Source organism: Etheostoma spectabile, unplaced genomic scaffold (genome assembly GCF_008692095.1).
Source record: "Etheostoma spectabile isolate EspeVRDwgs_2016 unplaced genomic scaffold, UIUC_Espe_1.0 scaffold00006986, whole genome shotgun sequence".
Taxonomy (NCBI): domain Eukaryota; kingdom Metazoa; phylum Chordata; class Actinopteri; order Perciformes; family Percidae; genus Etheostoma; species Etheostoma spectabile.
This window is the reverse complement of record NW_022603440.1, coordinates 16,478-37,500: the sequence shown is the minus strand read 5'-3', so window position 1 is coordinate 37,500 and position 21,023 is coordinate 16,478. Positions and strand designations below refer to the sequence as shown.

At 41.1% G+C, this 21,023-nt stretch overlaps 1 protein-coding gene and 3 non-coding genes across 4 annotated transcripts; 1 reads left to right on the top strand and 3 right to left on the bottom strand.

The window, feature by feature from the left end:
- Window positions 1-6,994: 6,994 nt before the first annotated feature.
- Window positions 6,995-8,260, top strand: LOC116678314 (cystatin-C). Its single transcript, XM_032508276.1, has 3 exons — window positions 6,995-7,287; window positions 7,466-7,597; window positions 8,195-8,260. The coding sequence occupies exons 1-3, from the start codon at window positions 7,072-7,074 to the stop codon at window positions 8,258-8,260; spliced, it is 414 nt and encodes a 137-aa protein (XP_032364167.1). The 5' UTR covers window positions 6,995-7,071.
- Window positions 8,261-11,321: 3,061 nt separating this feature from the next.
- trnay-gua (transfer RNA tyrosine (anticodon GUA)) lies at window positions 11,322-11,409 on the bottom strand. The gene is given in 2 exon segments: window positions 11,322-11,357; window positions 11,373-11,409. It is a non-coding gene; the product is annotated as a tRNA-Tyr (tRNA).
- Window positions 11,410-12,540: 1,131 nt separating this feature from the next.
- Window positions 12,541-12,622, bottom strand: trnas-aga (transfer RNA serine (anticodon AGA)). Its single transcript has one exon. It is a non-coding gene; the product is annotated as a tRNA-Ser (tRNA).
- Window positions 12,623-18,427: 5,805 nt separating this feature from the next.
- trnaq-uug (transfer RNA glutamine (anticodon UUG)) lies at window positions 18,428-18,499 on the bottom strand. The gene has a single exon. It is a non-coding gene; the product is annotated as a tRNA-Gln (tRNA).
- Between the last annotated feature and the right edge of the window lie 2,524 nt (window positions 18,500-21,023).

Sequence of the window (21,023 nt, the reverse complement as noted above, 5' to 3'; positions counted from 1 at the left end):
AACACTTGTGATTGGCTGGTGCTTTAAAAAAAGGGTATAGTGAGAACAGATATAAACATCAGTAAGAAGTCTACCATGTTTCCTCTTTTCATTTTAGTTTGGACACCCAGTGAGGCTTACCGCGATGGTTTGGACTGGGTTGACTAGGGACTCAATGTCAGACATAACAATAGAATTACAACTTCCATTCATGTGCTTGTGCCAGTGTTCAACCACCTGTCACTGCATTTTCAGCTTCAGTTGTGTTTTTTTTGTATATAAAACGCCTGGCCCGTGTGAGGGTTGAACTCAAGACCTTCAGATTATGAGACTGACGCGCTGCCTACTGCGCCAACGATGCTATGAAAGCGATTGTAAGGATTGGAAGAATGTACGTGGAGACCTATGTACTCACACAGAGGCTAAGATCGACCCTAGATATTTTTTCGTGACCCCATGAAAAGGACAAAAGACCGTGTGCAAAGGTTGAAGGAAACGCAAGAATATGACCACAACAAAAGAAATGATAATTCAATGATGGTGGTAGTCGGTTTAGTCAGTGGTGAGTGTGTATGTATGGATGAGTGTGAGGTATGGTGTCAGTGATTTATGCTGGACAGTGTAAAACTAACAAAGATGAGCGGGAGAGGTGCTGGACTGAGAGACCTCTAGGGCAATCACAGATGAACAACCAATAATAAAACACTACTGAGTGAATGCGTTCAGAAAATGAAGAACATTGTTCAGAAAGCTTAATGAAGCTTCATTTGACCATAACTATTAACCACCTGAACCTGGTAAAAGGTATGAGGTACTCATGCATAGCTAGCCAGTGATTTACCTACTGTAGATGGTGGTCGGCGTGCCAACGAGGCTTGAAAATTTGCAGATGGTGATTCAGAGGAGATGTAACAGTTTAAAGTGTAAAGTAACTTAATTTTCTAAATTGTCCGCCTACAGTGCCAACGAGAGCTCTTCTCTAATATTACCGGGTACGCAATAGCTATTCAACTTTAGAAGGTATTGTTGATCTCAGAAACAACGATAGACAACACCATCTTATCACAACGCCCATGTTTGTGTTTTTTCAAAGTTTGCAAAAACATTTACATGAACTCGCAAATATAAATAAATTGATGAGATTTTGGAGGTCAAAGGTTCAATGTCAAGGTGACTGTGTCCTCATGTCTGTCCATCCGATTCTTGTGAATGCAATATCTCTGAACGTCTAGAGGGAAACACTTTAAATTTGGCATACAGAACCACATTTCGAGTGGCGGATGAACTGATTTCGATTTTGGAGGTCAAAGGTCAAGGTTACTGTTTCATTATGTCTCCAGAACTGTATATGTATTTAATAATACAATGTGATTATCAGCGGCCTGAGAACCAGACACCGGAACTATGCCACGCTTGATACACCACTGCTAGGACGAGTAAAGCTACCGAGGAGGAGAAGGACATGCTGGAACAACAGGTGATTCGATTTTTGGACAGAAAGGCATTCATGTTGATAGCGGGAACATTGAGGATTGTCATACTCTGCCGAGCAAAAACAAAACGGCCACTCCATTGGTAATAATCCGGTTCACCAACAGAAAGAAAAAGTCAGCACTCCTCAGACAAGGAAGGAAATTAAAAGGCTCCCAAGTTTACATCAATGAACAATTCACCAAGAAAAATGCAGACATCGAAAGCATGCGTACTTTGAAAACAAAACAAGATCCAGGCAACATGGGCAAAAAATTGTAAGATTTACATCAAACTTCATGGGTCAATCAATCAATCAATCAAACTTTATTTCTAGAGCACATTTAAAAACAACCTGGTTGACCAAAGTGCTGTACATTGACATGGAACAATAAAATAGACAGAATACAACACCAGACAAATACAACATACAGTTCTCATGCTGCATTAAAAGCCAGGGAATAAAAATGTGTTTTAAGTCGCGATTTAAAAACCGGAAGGCTGGGGGCCAGTCTGACATGAAGAGGCAGCTCATTCCAAAGTTTCGGGGCTGCGGCTGAGAAAGCCCGATCCCCTCTACGCTTCAGCCGTGTTTTAGGGGCAACAAGAAGAGACTGGTTTGCAGACCTTAAAGATCTTGAAGGAGCATGTGGCTTCAACAGATCAGTTATGTAGACTGGAGCTAGTCCATGGAGGGCTTTAAAAACAAACAATAAAATCTTAAAATCAATCCTAAAAGTAACTGGGAGCCAGTGGAGAGAGGCAAGGACAGGGGTGATGTGATCTCGCTTACGAGTTCCAGTAAGGAGGCGAGCGGCAGCGTTTTGAACAAGCTGTAGTCGAGAGAGGGAGGCCTGGCTAACTCCTACATACAGAGCATTACAATAGTCAAGGCGTGTTGTAATAAAAGCATGTATAACCCTCTCAAAGTCTGTGAAGGATAAAAAGGCCTTAAGCTTGGTAAGAAGCCTCAGTTGAAAGAAACTTGCTTTCACAACTGAATTGATCTGCTTCTCCATTTTAAAATCACAATCCATTTTTACACCCAGGTTTGTTACAACAGACTTAACATAGGGTTGAAAAATACCCAGGTCTATTTGTGAGACATCAGAGGTGCCACTGGGTCTAAAAACCATAACCTCAGTTTTACTCTCGTTAAAGTTTAAAAAATGTAAGGCCATCCAGGCTTTAATATCATTAAAACAGTCAACTAATCTTGCTAAAGAACTACCATCATTTCTTTTGATGGGCAGGTAGATTTGCGAATCATCTGCATAAAGATGGAAGCTGATGTTGTGTCTTTTTAAGATACATCCAAGGGGAAGCAGATAGAGTGAAAAAAGAATTGGCCCGAGAATCGAACCCTGTGGAACTCCACATGTGAGGGACACAGAAGGTGAAATAGAGCCACCAAAACTCACTCTAAAATCTCTGTCCGACAAGTATGACCTAAACCACTCCAAGGCAGTGCCCCTAATCCCCACGCCATGCTCGAGGCGAGAAATAAGGATGCTGTGGTCAACTGTGTCAAATGCTGCTGTAAGATTTAAAAGAATAAGAACTACATAATCTCCAGAATCAGTTGAGATTAAAAGATCGTTAAAAACTCTTAAAAGTGCAGATTCAGTGCTATGAAATGTCTTAAAACCAGATTGGAACACCTCAAGAACACCATGTGTATCTAAAAACGACTGTAACTGTAAAAGAACTGCTTTCTCCAAAATCTTCGAGAGAAAAGGGAGTTTAGAGATAGGGCGATAGTTTGAAAGTGCAGATGTGTCCAAATTTGTTTTTTTGAGGAGTGGCTGCACCACTGCTTGTTTAAAAAAGGCTGGTACAGAACCTGAAGTAAGGCTGCTGTTTATAATTTCTTGGATGCTAGGTCCAATAGTGTCCCACACCTCTTTAAAAAGGCGAGGCGGGACAATATCAGTGGGACACACTGAGGGGTTCAAATGTGTAACTATATTTTTTAGAGTAGAGATGGACACAGATTCAAACTGGCTGAAAACAGCTGGACACTCTATGGAGATGGAGGGGTCAAAAGCAGGAAGTGAGATGCTTGCTCTAATTGAGGCAACCTTATCCACAAAAAAGTGGAGAAATTTTTCACAGGCCTCAGAGGATTCCACATGGTAGACGGATTGGGGCGTATTTAAAACCGAGTTAATTGTTTTAAAAAGAACATGAGGTTTGTGGCAATTATTTGAAATAAAATCAGAGAGATACTTGTTCTTTTCAGCTTTAACAGTTCTCTGATAAGTGTGCAAATTTTCTCTAAAAATGTCATAAGAAACCTGCAAATGATCTTTTTTCCATTTGCGCTCAGCTTTCCTACACTGTTGTCTAGCAGCCCGAGTTGAGTCATTAATCCAAGGTTCAGATTTAGATTTTGAACACATGGATTTAAATGGGGCAATGGTGTCCAGAATGTTGCAGCAGGTAGACAAAAAAGAAGAGTTTAACTCTGCTGTGTTTTGACAGGCAGAGGATCCCATAGCCTCCCTAGCAATATTAAAAGCACCAGAAAACTGCGCAGCAGTGGTGGGTTTAAATATCCTGCACATACGGGGTGGAACGTATTGCTTAACGGGTTGATGGGGAAGAGAAACGTCAAATAAAACAGGCGCGTGATCAGAGAAGACAGCTTCGTGTACATCTACATTACAAATAGGTACACCATGTGACAGAACAAGGTCTAATGTGTGACCATGGACCTGTGTCGGACCAGAAACAAACTGTGTAAGGTTAAAAGCATCGATAAGACTTAAAAAGTCTTTTGCTAGGGGAGTTGTAGGACAACATACATGAATATTCATATCCCCTACAATTAAAATCCGGTCATATTTCGGCATGATTTCAGACAGGAAATCAGAGAAGTCACTGATAAAATCCTTATTATATTTAGGAGGCCGATATATGACTGCACATAATACCAGCTGAGACTGACCTAATTCAAACATGGTTAGTTCAAAACTTGAGAAGGAGACCAGTGACAGCTGTCTGCAGTTGTACTTTTCTTTGAAGATAGTAGCAAGTCCACCTCCTCGACCAGTAGTCCTCGGCGAGTTAAAATAAGCGCATTCAGTCGGTAAAAGTTCGGAAAAAGCGCTTGACTCACCAACATTCAGCCAGGTTTCAGTCACGAATAGGAAATCCAAATCATGAGAGGTAAAGAAGTCGTTCAGGATGAAGGTCTTATTTGCTAGCGACCTAGCATTGACCAAGGCAGCTCTGACAGGAGCGGCCTGTGTTGCCGGACTGGCCGTCCGAGGTACTCGACTCAGCGGCCGGAGATATCCGTGGTTGACGCCTCTTCTGCGGGGTCGAGGAGAACATCGGCGAGAAAGCTGGGCTTCCACATTCGTGCCGACAACAGGTACCAGCCAGGTGTCAGCAGGGTCCAGGGCTCGCCAGGAAACATTGCGACAATAAATTGATCGGCAATCTGTCAGGAAGCCACGGGGAGTCCGACCCGATCCAGGATAGAACGCCAGATAGGCTTTAAGCTTCACCAGCTGTCCGCTGCGTTTTCCCCGGCGCTTGGAGCGGCTTCTCCGGGGAAATGACGGCGGATTATGCAGGAGGTGAGATGGTATCTCTGAGAGCAAAGGCGGGAGAAAAGTTTTCCGTCCACTCTCATCGTATTTGATCAATGTTCTCACAGAGAAACGGAGATCAAGCAGCGTTTGGCGATCGTAGACCAGCAGAGAATCAATATTTTGTAAAAACAGTGACACAAACAGTAAAAATACAAACAAATATGACAGCGAGGGACGGCCGGCCACACACACTGGCGCCATCTTTTTTCCCAAGGTTGTGAAAGAGAGAGTGATGGCAGTGCCTGAGGCAGTGAAAGTGGTTCTCATCAGGGACATCACCGAGCTGGATAAGTTTGAAGAAGGAATGAATCAAGAGCAACATAGGCCTACATAAGGTAACTGCATACAAACTGAACTGGACGTATCAAACACAATGATCATGGCAAACTTGGACAGAAACCTTTCTGTTACATATGATCAACTAAACTTGGAAACTTTCAAATACACAGAACATAAACCACAAGACACTGAAAACAACATTGACCCAGATGATAATTTCTACATTGGTTCTCACTGCCAGTGTGAATATATGACACAGTTAAACCTGTAAGCTTACTGTAAACTAAATGTGGAAAGTTGAAAGGTTGATCTTTTTCCCCTGTGCTGTGGCTTAAAAACCAGTTCCACCGAGATTTGAGCTCAGATTGCTGGATTCAAAGTCCAGAGAGCTAACCATTACACCATGGAACCTTTACAAGTGTTGCAAGGGTTTGCTAGAAAGTTTCTTTCATAATATCCACATGCGTGATATTAAAGGCACACAACAATCACAACGAAAATGAAAAAGCAACAATTATTAGCCAACTTAAGTCATTTAGTTAGCTAAGCGTTTAGAGGCTGTGGGAAAAAGCAAGTCAAGAACAGGTTTTAAAGGACTTGCCACAGACAGTGAATACAGCAGTAGATATGTCGACTGTGTACAAACACATGGTAACTTTACATCTGTTGACAATAAACATGCTCACAAAACATTGTACTTGCAATTGCACTTCTCGTGCAAATTTATGTTTTCTTAAATACAAAGAACTGCCAAGTTCTTAAATCCCAATGTCAACTCTCAGACATTTGTTCCAAATGCAAACACTAGTGATCAGAAGTGGGATTTGAACCCATGCCTCCAGTGGAGACTGCGACCTGAACACAGCACCTTGGACCGCTCGGCCATCCTGACTGATCCAGCACATTTTCAGTAGGACCTGTTTAAAAAAATGTAATATAGTAAATTAAACATGTCATGATATAGTTCTTAGTCATCAATGTCAGAGTTAACATAAAAACAGAAACATGAAAACTAGCATATTTAAAGCAATTAAAACACAGTGTAGCCCACAACTTTGTAAAAATGCGGAGTTACTATAGGCTAAGTAGACATTTTTACACCCTTTTTGCCTTTTCCATATTCTTCCCCTCCTCGTTACTTTCCATTAGAAGCTGCTGCTCATTGGGTGAAACATATGGCGCATGCGTCTTCTCATCTCTGCATCAGTAAATCTGTGATCGATACCGTGGTCTATTTGAGAAAGCCGTGAACGTGCACTTATCCCATCTATCTACACCTGGCTGGACATAGCTCCACCTGTTCATCCTGGCTCGGCAAACGTGCAACCGATTAAGTCGCGATGAGCAGATCACACTTAGTCAAGCTGCGCTTTTTCACTTATCCTGGATATCTTTATTCTACTTTTGTGCCACAGGCCCCTGATGCTCTAGGCTACGCCCAACAGTCGGTGGCAGTAATGCAACAACACATTTAATGGCAGTCTGAAAAACAATGTAATGATGGGGGCGGTGCCTGATATTCCCAGGTGGCATGAACGCACCAAAAGGACACCCACAGAGTCCTGGGGTGTGGTCTAATCAGCCAGATTAACTGGAAACACCTGTGTGGGTGTTCATCAACAGAAAGGAAACAGGTGTGTGTATGTTTCTCTAGACGGTATATTAACTCGGCTTTGAACTAGTCCACTCAGAACCGATAACAGGACTCCTAATAGCTATTGCAGAACAACCTGATGCGATCATGCTGTTTGTCTGGTTTTGCGTTTTTGTTTCTGCTTTCACCGGCCGCTTTGTAACCGAACAATCTCCTCCGCCTCCCGGTAGCTATCAAGAAGTCCCGGTGAACAGTACCGATGTTTTAGAAGCGGCGCAGTTTGCTGTGGTTGAATTCAACAAAGCCAACACAGAAGACGTGTTTAATTACGCAATTCTGGACATTACATCGGCTAAAGTTCAGGTAATGTAAAAAAACCTTTTTTCTACTACGGAAGAGGATTAGGGCCAATGTCAAACTTATCACTTAGTTTCTGAACTCATGAGTTTCTTCTTTTTGACATTGGCCTTTCATATTCAATGACTTGCATTGTTTTATTATTGGTGATCACATGTCTGAGTTCTGTTTCCTGTCACTTTAGGTTGTCCAAGGATTTAATTACTTACTGGAAATGCTCCTGGGACGTACAACGTGCAAGATCGGCAACACTGCTGCTGTCAAAGGCAACGCTGCTGCTAACGACTGTGACTTTAACTCTGAACCCAAGGCAAGTGTAAGACTTCAGGTTGTGTATGAAACGGGGGGGGGGGGGGGGGGAAGACACACCTTAAAGCCTAACACTGGTCTGCCCCAGTGCATCAATGTCAAATGTTAAACAAGATGCACTAATTGTTTTTATATATTTCAGGAACTTAAGTGCACCTTCACCGTTTATGAAATCCCTTGGGAAGATTCACGTGTCCTTTCTCAAAAGGAATGTAAAGTCAACCACTGATTCGGAATGAGTTTGTGAATAAACTTATTAAACTGGGTTTCTGTGCCATATTTATTGAAATGGGCCACTATAAACCAGGAATGTCATTGGCTCACAGATATGCCACTTGTGAGTTGAGTCTCAGATTATTCCAGTGAGTGACTAGGGAAGCTTGTCTGTGCTGTAAAGCTCAGCTGGTGTCACACACGGCTGCTAAATGGAGACGAGACTACACCTCCACTCTGCAACCACAGTTCTAGGGACTCTGCATTGAGGCAAGCTTCTTAGAGATTAAACTACCAGACAAGAAATGCACACTTGTGTATAGTTTGCTGTTGGAAGGTTAGATTTCAACTCTGTGGGATTAAAACACATGACTAAATATTCTATATTTAGTTTGCTGTTAATGCCCCACCTGGTGGGCATGGTGTGAGTCTAAAGCACAACTCAATTGGGAACTAGAGGTGCACGCTGGAGTCTGGCTGTTGCTAACATGCCAACAGTGGCTCCTGCTACAATTGCTGGAATGCTCTGCTTGTGTCAGACACATGGCTGCTAAATAGAGATTTAACCAGTCTGCAGAAGGACTCTTAACTGAGGCCCAACTTGTCAAGACAACTAACACATTACTTTAAAACCGTTCAATTCTCTTTCCCTTTTTATTCTCGACCCACCTTCAGACCCTTTTCTGTTCCAGGTACCAAACTTAGTAACGTAAAAACCATTCCCCAGTCTAAAATGTTTTTTTGTTTTTTTCTCCACAACTACCTGACGATTCCCCTAGAAATTAAGTGTGACCCTCTTGGGGGTCGAGAACCCCTGAGCTACTCTACTCAAACACATTTCATCGTGGGAAGGCTGTTCTATTTAGTTCTTTTCATTCCATATGTTTTTTGGCTGTGTCACATCAGCGTTCTTTCAGTTATTTAAACCATTCAAATCTTCAGCTCTTTCAGAGAAACATGTACGTTTAAAGTCCTTGTTGTGCTGTCCACCAGATTACCACAGGAGGTAATATCTTCTGCAGCTCTTTTAAAGACTCTACCATAATACCTGCTGGAGATGCCAGGTCCTCACACATGTAAAGCATGAGCTCTACCACTGAGCTACATCCCCCTGAAGATTTTCAGATTTTGTTGACTTTTTTCTGAGATAGACTTAGACTTATCTTTATTAATCCCTTTGGGATGAATTATCACTGAATAAAAGAATAAACCTGGGTAAAACATGTAATGTTAACGTGTACATGGCTTCAAAACCTGTAAATGCAACTGTGGTGGCTGGAAATCAAACCTGGGCAAAATACTTGCACTGCTATGGTATAAATCATAGTCAAAAAGTAACACACCTGTTACCTTTCTGCTGGACAATACAACGTTCACTGCAAATTTTGTAACTCAGACTGAAAATAAATGCTACAAAATACATTAATGGAGACGGGTGGCTTCCTGTCTATGAGATAACACAACATTGTTAATGAAGGAACATCTGCGTTTTTTTATACTGTGATGAGTCATTGGTTTGCTACCACCCTTAAAGAATGCCTTTTGTTGTCTTAATCTCAGAAATAACCACAGAATCACCACTTCCATTCATGTGCTTGTGCCAGTATTCAACCACCTGAAAGTCACTGTATTTTCAGAATCAGTTGTTTGTTTTTAAAACACTTGCCCCGTGTGAGGGTTGAACTCACGACCTTCAGATTATGAGACTGACGCGCTGCCTACTGTGCCAACGAGGCTATGAAAACACTTAAATCTAATTAAAAACAGCATATGTAGAGACCTATGTACTCCACATACATTGCCAAACTTTGCGTAGGAATCGGCGTACGCCCGTCCTACACCGGTTTTAGGTAGTATGCACGTTTCAGAAATGAGGGCCAATGTGAGCACGATGAAGATTTCTTGAAGAAAGGTTTGTACTTTACAGTTCTAGTTTTTTTCCAATTCTTCTGGTCACACTTGTTACTATTTCATAACTTTTGTCTTTAGTTCTCTATTCTGTCAGGGCTTAACTCTGTCTCCCCACCTCTTTTTTTTGTATCTTGTTATGTCTTGGCAAGAACTATTATGCTTTTGGGTCATCTGTCCATCCGTCAGGCCAAAGAAACAGATACCAGCATGTAACTTTGCAAATCAGTGGCTCACCCTGGCCGCCATCAAAGATGCCATTTGGACCTCCAGAAACTTCCTGGTAAGAAATTACATGCAGATCCCATTCCCTCTAAACGTGAATCACAGGTTTTCCAGCACCTGGACTTGATCAGACTGTGAATATGCCAAAGAGATGTTCACAAGTTCAGCCAAGGTAAATGCTTGGCCCACATTCACACAGACCTAGAACTACTCATTTAATGCTGGTTACAATTTTCTAAAATAAAAAATATCAGAGAAAAATTGCAAAGAGTGAAGGGTGTTGATAACATTTTTTAACAAGGTATTGGCTCATCATTGCTTCAGTAGACTCCTTCAAGAATCTTCGAGGTAAGCAGGAAGCTCACATAAATGATAGTTATAAGGTCTACCAAATGTTTAACTTTGCTTAGGGTGCGCTAGCTCCTGGATGGGACTACTTTGCCTTTCGAGACACTGACTAGTCACATTCACTTGATGGAAAATTGCTAATAAGATGTTTTTAATTGGCTTGTTGGTCTAGTGGTATGATTCTTACTTTGGGTGCGAGAGGTTGTGGGTTAAACTCCTAGACAAGCCCTGAAGGCAGGAGCTGTTACAAACCTAATCCTTAATTTACTGTCCAGTTTATCGTTAATTTAACACAGATGAGGAGGAAGCAAAATTGTAGTACAGCACGTTGGCAATTTTTCATATCCTGCTTCAACTGCACAAAATGGAAACATTTTTAAATGTTTTGTGTCAAAAGTAGTCTGTTATATAATATAATTAGAAAGCTCAATCTGGCAGTGGAGCCATAAAAACACTACATGCCAAACAAACTACTTTGTACTACAATTGCCTTTCTAGTCACTGACTGATCACATGTACTTGATGGAAAATTGCTTATTGCTGAGAATGGCTTTACTGAGTTCATTGGTCTAGGGGTATGACTCTCGCGTTGGGTGTAAGAGATCGCAGGTTCAACTCCCGGACGAAACAAGCAGGACATGACTCTCCTTGTTCATTGGTCTAGGTTTATGATTCTTGCTTAGGGTGCGATAGGTCCTGGATGAGACTACTTTGCATAGAAGTGAAGGCATGGATTGAATAATCTTGTTTATTTATTGAAAGTGATGGAAAAGAGAGTGTCATACGTGACGCAAATTCATCAAAATACTACTATCACTTCTTAGCTTTCCAGCCACTGCATTTATCAATGTACGATCATTCTTACGCTCTGATTGGTGTGATACGAACGTTTCATGAATCTCACGTAAAGCCTGTTGTAAAAGGATTTCTGTTATGTCTCGGCAAGAAGTATTATGCTTTTGGGTCGTCTGTCCATCTCTACATCAGAATCAGAAATTCTTTATTGATCCCTGAAGGGAAACTCTGGAAAAAACTTCTCCTTCGAGCCGGATTTGAACCAGCGACCTAAGGATTTCAGCTTTACGCCTCTACAGTCCTCCGCTCTACCAACTGAGCTATCGAAGGTAGCCAGCACTGCCATACGAACTTCCCATTCTGTTGATTGTGATAACACAGGACCCCCTGGAGGGACTTTCAGTGATAGAGTGCATTTCCAGTCTCAATACCCAGATGTATTACAAGATTTTAAGTGGAAAAGTGCTGTCCAGTGGTGGTGGTATAGTGGTGAGCATAGCTGCCTTCCAAGCAGTTGACCTGGGTTTGATTCCCAGCCATCGCAGTAGCTTTCTTTGAGTTGTGTTAGTTGCTTTTTTTACAAGAAGTCAGCAGAAAGGTTACTTGCCCAATCTGGTTTGATAAAATCTCTTTGAGCTGCACGATTATGGCCAAAATATTTTGTTGATTTTCTACTCCAAAGTGCTGGAAAGGAAGGTTTCACCAATTGTTGAACCTCAGGTTAACAAGGAACAATCTCAGCAAGGTGATTGATGGATGATTCTAGTTACTTCACCATGTTCAGCCCATTGATACAGCTGTAAGAGACCACATTGGTTGGCTTCCAGCTGTGTAATAAATGTAGATGGCAGTGGTGGGATTTGAACCCACACCTCGAGAGAGACTGAAACCTTAATCCAGCGCCTTAGACCACTCGGCCACACTACATGCAAGCATCAGTTCTTCACATCGTGACAAACACAGGCACCGTAACTAACGGTATGCTTATAAATGTTATTGGAAAAAAAAACCTTCGTAAGGAAAAAGCCAATAGCTACATCCCCTGAAGATTTTCAGATTTCTTTTTTTCTTTTTCCTGAGATAGACTTAGACTTAATCCTTTTGGGATGACTCCCACAAGGATATTGAAATATCACTGAATAAAAGAAGAAACCTGGGTAAAACATGTAATGTTAATGTTGTATATGGCTTCAAAACCTGTAAATGCAACAGCGGTGGCTGGAAATCAAACCTGGGCAAAATGATTGAACTGCTAATGGTATAAATCATAGTCAAAAAGTAACACACCTGCTGTCTTTCTAGTAGACAATACAACGTTCACTGCAAATCTTATAACACAGACAAGAAACACATTGGTGGCTTCCAGTACCTATGAGACACAACATTGTTTGTGAAGGTACATCTGCAATTTGGTAAACCGTGAGGTGTCATTTGTTTCTGCCACTCTTAAAGATCACCTTTCGTTGTCAGCAGGATTTGAACCTGCGCGGGGAGACCCCAATGGATTTCTAGTCCATCGCCTTAACCACTCGGCCACAACAACCTGAAAAGCAGCACTATATATGTTTTGCTCAAATGTTCATAAACTTTAAACAAATTGCAAATTGTAGTTCACTGCCTGTATCTGTGGATCCTCGTGGAGGCAGCTTGATTGATTGATATGCTCCCTTGTTTGTACTATAACAGAGATCTAATGTTTATTCCAGTTGGGTTGGGCAAGTAACCTTTCTGGTTACTTCGTGACAGATAAAGCAAGTAACATCACAAAGAAAACTACTGCTATGCTCACCACTATACCACCATCGCTGGACAATGCATTTGGTATACTTAAAGGTTGGCTTTTTCCTTTTTATTAAATTAAGGCATTAAGATCAATTTCCAAAAGATGATTTTTTTAATTCCTCTTTTAAGTCAACTTCAGCATGGGTTCCTAAACGCATTCATACCACTGTATGCATGTATACCTGCATGCATTTCAAAATGTAGGCCAAGTATGTACTAAAAAAAAAGAAACAGCCGTATTGACACAAAAAAAAAAAATTGACAGCAGAAAGCATCATTTTAAGGACACACAGTAGACCTACAATGAATGTGTAATTGCACTGCTTTGAAAATAGTAAGAACCTTCTTCATCCCAAACCTGATGGTGCAGTACTTGATCCACATGGATCCACTTGCTGTCCCTCTGGCTGTTCCTCTCTCTGTCCCATTTATGTTTTCTTCCACATCACTCTCTTTTTCATGCTCTTCACCCTCTTCTTCATCCTCCTCACCCTCTTCTTCATCTTCCTCACCCTCTGGAATATCCCTCTCTGTGTCAGAGCCCTCACCTTCATCACATGCCCTCTCTCCAAACTCCCAGAACTCCTCTGGCTCTCCCTCTTCCTGCTCTTCAGTCCCTTGATTTGTTTCTCTCACTGCTGTTTTTCTCTCTTTTTGTTTACTAGGGCTCAATATCGCTTCCTCGTTTCATGATAAATATTAGAAGAAGATAAAACGTAGGGGTATGCATTACATTTCCCTCCCTACTCAACACGAACATGAAGCCTGTTGATTACTTTACACAAATGTAGTTATTTGTTATCGCAATGCAACAGCAAAGAGGAATGAAATTACGTTTTAACATCACAACATTGTGTAGACCTAGCAAGGAATGTGACATTTGGATTTTTGCTTCTGCTTCGATGAGTTTGATAGATAGATAGATAGATAGATAGATATTTATTGATCCAAAAAAAGGGAAATTATAGTGTTACAGCAGCGTACAACAGTCACACAGTACAGACTAAAAATATAAATGAAATATACGTACAATATACATGAAAAAATAATAATAATAGGATTAAAAGAACAAATATTTGAATATATACAGGATGGGGAAACAAACTACCTAAATAATATGCTGAAAAACACGATCAAGTTGTAAACATGTCAAGACCAGACATTTACTAACGTGATTTCACTCTCTGTGTGAGGAGCAACAGGAACACGGTTATGTGCAAGAACAACAAGTCTCTTACGAGATAAAATTGTTTTGCTTACCTAAGACTCTGGCAACAGGAGAAATCGGAGCTTCTCTCTCAGAGAGTAGTGTCTCATTCACCGAGGAGCAGCACCACGTGTGGACGTGGCAGGCACCCCACGGTATTTTGCTCTGAATTAGATCATTATTACACTGAATTGTGTAGAACTTTGCGTCGCACATTAGTCCCGCTTTTGGCGCGTGTAAATCATAGTTAATTACTATTTCTTTTGTTTGAGCCATCCAGAGCAGAGTGGCGCTGCGGAAGCGTGCTGGGCCCATAACCCAGAGGTCGATGGACCGAAACCATCCTCTGCTATTCCCTATGCTTTGTATTTGCATTAAGTCTATGTCCAGGCTGTTAACAAGTGTCTGAAGTGAAATGTCTCCACCTGTTGAAGAGTAAACTTAATGGCATGCCAAGTTTATTTCTTCCATAAAAATGGAAACTACAGTGTTCATAATATGTAACACCCATAAAAACTGCTGCATAACACAATACATATACCACAGTACAAGTACATAAACACTGTAAAATAGCAAGTAAAACATGTATGTTTAACGTGCTTGTTGTGCTGTCTACCAGTCAGATTACCACAGGAGGTAATATCTTCTGCAGCTCTTTTAAAGACTCTACCATAACACCTGCTGGAGATGCCAGGTCCTCATACATGTAAAGCATGCGCTCTACCACTGAGCTAGGTAGGGGGCAGGGTAGGGGTGAAAACATACCCCTATAAAATGGGACACCACTTGGTTACATCATCATACAGTATTAATCACAAACTTCCAAGATGCCGTCTCTGTCTGTTGACTGTGTGGGTTTTGACAACAGTGACATATGCATGTACATATTTATATATTTTATAGTTGTTTTATGTTCACTTTGGTGGTGCGGAGGCAGATGTTCTTATCTGTGTAGTACTTAGGTCTGTTTGCAATACATATGTGTATACACATGTATCATGTATACATACATATACACTCTGTATACATGATGTGTTGTATATCTGTTTCAGTTATCACCGTTTTGAATGTCACTGGTGTTCAGAAAAACTTTTTGTTAACAAAAATCTGTCTTTATTGGTGATAAATTAAACATACTAGGCAAAAACATTAAAAAATATATATTATATTAACAAACCGTTATCAACCATTAGAACCATAACTAACATGTCACACACATAAAAAGGCACTCAAATGTGTAAAACTAAAAAAATACACACAAGACCACAAACAAATTAACTACAGCTGTTCTGATATTCCTGACAAGTCTGATGCCTGTTGGCCAGTAACCCCCCCCCCCCCCCACAAACACACACACACACACACACACACACACACATTTCATCAGTGTCTTGTATCAAAACCAAGTGCCAACCAAGTGCATGAACAAGAATTAATTACAAATGATTACAATAATTCAGTACCAATGCAATAATGAATGGGTACAACATGAACACAGGATTTAAGAAACTTCTGCTCGCTTTCAGCCCCAAAGTGGATCAGCTGTTGTGTGTCCTCCTGCTTCAAGTAAGCTCGCGTCCTCCCTTGATTTTGTATTTCACTGTCTATGGTTCCAAGGGCCATAAACCCCTTACCCCTTGTTCAAAAAGAGTATTGGGACAACACTAGGTTTCGCGTGAACCCGCAAAACCAAGGGGAAGGGGTGAGATAGAGAAATGAGATTCAGCCCAAGACCTCCTGGAACACAAACTAAGCGGTATGCCCCCTTTTTAATACCTCAGAGTATCAGACAGCACAACAAGCACTTTAAATGTACATGATTTACAGTTTCTATTTATCTATTTACAGTATTGTAGTATATTTATTGTTTTGTGTTTATGGATGAAATAACCTGACATACCATTAAGAGTGTACTTTTCAGCAGATGAAGATATATAACTTCAGACACTTGCAGCAACAGAGGTGTTGGTAAATGTTATCAGGTGTGCAGTACAGTCCAGTCACAAAGCATGGCAATTAGCAGAGGATGGTTTCGATCCATCGACCTCTGGGTTATGGGCCCAGCACGCTTCCGCTGCTCCACTCTGCTCTTCAGATCTATGGTCTGGATAATCTGTGATCCACATTTTGAAGGAACACTTTATGGGTTGTAAAGTTAAACATTTGGTAGACCTTGCCACTATCTTTTATGCTTCCTGATTACTCACACATTGATTATTCACATGTAACACTTGTGATTGGCTGGTACTTTTAAAAAAAGGGCATAGTGAGTACAGATAGAAACATCAGTAAGAAGTCTACCAAGTTGCCTCTTTTCATTTTAGTTTGGACACCCAGTGAGGCTTACCGCGATGGTTTGGACTGGGTCAACTAGGGTCTCAATGTCAGACAAAACAACAGAATTACAACTTCCATTCATGTGCTTGTGCCGGTGTTCAACCACCTGTCACTGCATTTTCAGCTTGAGCTGTGTTTTTTTTTTTTTTAAACACCTGCACTGTGTGAGGGTTGAACTCATGACCTTCAAATTATGAGACTGACACGCTGCCTACTGCGCCAACGAGGCTATAAAAGCAGTTGTAATGGTTGGAAGAATGTACGTGGAGACCTATGTACTCACACAAAGGCTAAGATTGACCCTAGATGCTTTGTCATGACCCCGTGAAAAGGCCAGGACAAAAGACCGTGTGCAAAGGTTGAAGGAAACGCAAGAATATGACCACAACAAAAGAAATGATAATTCAATGATGGTGGTAGTCAGTTTAGTCAGTGGTGAGTGTGTATGCATGGATGAGTGTGAGGTATGGTGTCAGTGATTTATGCTGGACAGTGTAAAACTAACAAAGATGAGCGGGAGAGGTGCTGGACTGAGAGACCTCTAGGGCAATCACAGATGCACAACCAATAATAAAACACTACTGAGTGAATGTGTTCAGAAAATAAAGAACTTTGTTCAGAAAGATTAATGAAGCTTCATTTGACCATAACTATTAACCACCTGAACCTGGTAAAAGGTATGAGGTACTCATGCATAGCTAGCCAGTGATTTACCTACTGTAGATGGTGGTCGGCTTGCCAATGAGGCTTGAAAATTTGCAGATGATGATTCAGAGGAGATGTAACAGTTTAAAGTGTAACTTAACTTAATTTTCTAAATTGTCCGCCTGCAGTGCCAACAAGAGCTCTTCTCTAATATTACCGGGTACGCAATAGCTATTCAACTTTAGAAGGTATTGTTGATCTCAGAAACAACGATAGACAGCACCATCTTATCACAACGTCCATGTTTGTGTTTCTTCAAAGTTTGCAAAAACATTCACATGAACTCGCAAATCAATTGATGAGATTTTGGAGGTCAAAGGTTCAATGTCAAGGTGACTGTGTCCTCATGTCTGTCCATCCGATTCTTGTGAATGCAATATATCTGAACGCCTAGAGGGAAGCACTTTAAATATGGCATACATAACCACATTTCGAGTGGCGGATGAACTGATTTTGATTATGGAGGTCAAAGGTCAAGGTTACTGTTTCATTATGTCTCCAGAACTGTATATGTATTTAATAATACAATGTGATTATCAGCGGCCTGAGAACCAGACACCGGAACTATGCCACGCTTGATACACCACTGCTAGGACGAGTAAAGCTACCGAGGAGGAGAAGGACATGCTGGAACAACAGGTGATTCGATTTTTGGACAGAAAGGCATTTATGTTGATAGCGGGGACATTGAAGATTGTCATACTCTGCCGAGCAAAAACAAAACGGCCACTCCTTTGGTAATAATCCGGTTCACCAACAGAAAGAAAAAGTCAGCACTCCTCAGACAAGGAAGGAAATTAAAAGGCACCCAAGTTTACATCAACAAACACTTCACCAAGAAAAATGCTGATGTCCAAAGCATGCGTACTTTGAACACAAAACAAGATCCAGGCAACATGGGCCAAAAATTGTAAAATATTCATCAAACTTCATGGGTCGACGCCTGAGGCAGCGAAAGTGGTTCTCATCAGGGACATCACTGAGCTGGATAAGTTTGAAGAAGGAATGAATCAAGAGCAACATAGGCCTACACAAGGTAACTGCATACAAACTGAACTGGACGTATCAAACACAATGATCATGGCAAACTTGGACAGAAACCTTTCTGTTACATATGATCAACTGTACTTGGAAACTTTCAAATACACAGAACATAAACCACAAGACATTGAAAACAACATTGAGCAAGATAATCATTTCTACATTGGTTCTCACTGCCAGTGTGAATAATACACAGTTAAACCTGTAAGATTAGTTTAAACTAGATGTGGACAGTTGATAGGTTGATGTTTTTCACCTGTGCTGTGGCTTAAAAACAGGTTCCACCGAGATTTGAACTCAGATCACTGGATTCAAAGTCCAGAATGCTAACCATTACACCATGGAACCTTTAAAAGTATTGCAAGGGTTTGCTAGAAAGTTTCTTTCATAATATCCACATGCGTGATATTAAAGGCACACAACAATCACAACGAAAATGAAAAAGCAACAATTATTAGCTAACTTAAGTCATTTAGTTAGCTAAGCGTTTAGAGGATGTGGGAAAAAGCAAGTCAAGAACAGGTTTTAAAGGACTTGGCACAGACAGTGAATACAGCAGTAGATATGTCGACTGTGTACAAACACATGGTAACTCTACATCTGTTGACAATAAAGATGCTCACAAAACATTGTACTTTCAATTGCGTTTCTCGTGCAAATTCATGTTCTCTTAAATACAAAGAACTGCTAAGTTCTTTATTCCCAATGTCAACTCTCAGACATTAGTTCCAAATGAAAACACTAGTTGTCAGAAGTGGGATTTGAACCCATGCCTCCAGTGGAGACTGCGACCTGAACGCAGCACCTTGGACCGCTCGGCCATCCTGACTAATCCAGCAAATTTTCAGTAGGACCTGTTTAAAAAATTTTAATATAGTAAATTAAACATGTCATGATATAGTTCTTAGTCATCAATGTCAGAGTTAACATAAAAACAGAAACATGAAAACTAGCATATTTAAAGCAATTTAAACACAGTGTAGCCTACAACTTTGTAAAAATGCGGAGTGACTAAAGGCTAAGTAGACATTTTTACACCCTCACACATTCAATCAGGTCCGCTACAGTCTGTTGGGCTTTTTCTCTCCGTTTGAGCCGTATTTCCCTTTTTACATATTCTTCCCCTCCTCGTTACTTTCCATTAGAAGCTGCTGCTCAGTGGGTGAAACGTATGGCGCATGCATCTTCTCAATTTTGCATCAGTAAATCTGTGATCGATGCGTGGTCTAAATAAGAAAGCCGTGAACGTGCACTTATCCCATCTATCTACACCTGGCTGGACATAGCTCCACCTGTTCATCCTGGCTCGGCAAACGTGCAACCGATTAAGCCGCGATGAGCGGATCACCCTAAGTCAAGCTGCGCTTTTTCACTTATCCTGGATATCTTTATTCTACTTTCGTGCAATAGGCCCCTGATGCTCTAGGCTACGCCCAACAGTTGGTGGCAGTAGTGCAATAACACATTTAATGGCAGTCTGAAAAACAATGTACTGATGGGGGCGTCCCTGATATTCCCAGGTGGCATGAACGCACCAAAAGGACACCCACAGAGTCCTGGGGTGTGGTCTAATCAGCAAGTTTAACTGGAAACACCTGTGTGGGTGTTCATCAACAGAAAGGAAACAGGTGTGTGTATGTTTCTCTAGACGGTATATTAACTCGGCTTTGAACTAGTTCACTCAGCACCGATAACAGGACTCCTAATAGCCACTGCAGAACAACCTGTTGCGATCATGCTGTTTGTCTGGGTTTGTGTTTTTGTTTCTGCTTTCACCGGCCGCTTTGTAACTGAACAATCTCCTCTTCCTCCCGGTAGCTATCAAGAAGTCCCGGTGAACAGTACCGATGTTTTAGAAGCGGCGCAGTTTGCTGTGGTTGAATTCAACAAAGCCAACACAGAAGACGTGTTTAATTACGCAATTCTGGACATTACATCGGCTCAAGTTCAGGTAACGTAAAAAACCTTTTTTCTACTACGGAAGAGGATTAGGGCCAATGTCAAACTTATCACTTAATTTCTGAACTCATGAGTTTCTTCTTTTTGACATTGGCCTTTCATATTCAATGACTTGCTTTGTTTTATTATTGGTGCTCACATGTCTGAGTTCTGTTTCCTGTCACTTTAGGTTGTCCAAGGATTTAATTACTTACTGGAAATGCTCCTGGGACGTACAACGTGCAAGACTGGCAACGCTGCTGCTAGCGACTGTGATTCCAACTCTGAACCCAAGGCAAGTGTAAGACTTCAGGTTGTGTATGAAACTGGGGGGGGGGGGACACACCTTAAAGCCTAACACTGGTCTGCCCCAGTGCATCAATGTTAAACAAGATGCACTAATTGTTTGCTTTTTATATTTCAGGAATTTAAGTGCACCTTCACCGTTTATGAAATCCCTTGGGAAGATTCACGTGTCCTTTCTCAAAAGGAATGTAAAGTCAACCACTGATTATGACTGATGTTGTGAATAAATTTATTAAACTGGTTTTCTGTGCCAATATTAAAATGGGCCACTATAAACCAGGGATGTCATTAGCTCACAGATATGCCACTTGTGAGTTGAGTCTAGCATTATTCCAGTGAGTGACTAGGGAAGCTTGTCTGTGCTGTAAAGCTCAGCTTGTGTCTCACACGGCCGCTAAATGGAGACAAGACTACACCTCCACTCTGAAACCACAGTTCTAGAGACTCTGCATTGAGGCCAGAATCTTACAGATTATACTACCCAGACAAGACATACACATTTGTGTTGATTTTGCTGTTGAAAGGTTAGATTTAAACTATGTGGGATTAAAACACACGACTAAATAGTCCCAATATTTAGTTATCTGTTAATGCCCCACCTGGTGGGCATGGTGTGAGTCCAAAGCAC

Excerpts from the sequence above, each read along its gene's own strand:
- LOC116678314 (XM_032508276.1), top strand. The coding sequence starts at position 7,072 with ATGCTGTTTGTCTGGTTTTGCGTTTTTGTTTCTGCTTTCACCGGCCGC. Across the intron at positions 7,288-7,465 it reads TTACATCGGCTAAAGTTCAG|GTTGTCCAAGGATTTAATTA; the intron begins GTAATGTAAAAA and ends CTGTCACTTTAG. Across the intron at positions 7,598-8,194 it reads ACTCTGAACCCAAGGCAAGT|TTTGCTGTTAATGCCCCACC; the intron begins GTAAGACTTCAG and ends TTCTATATTTAG.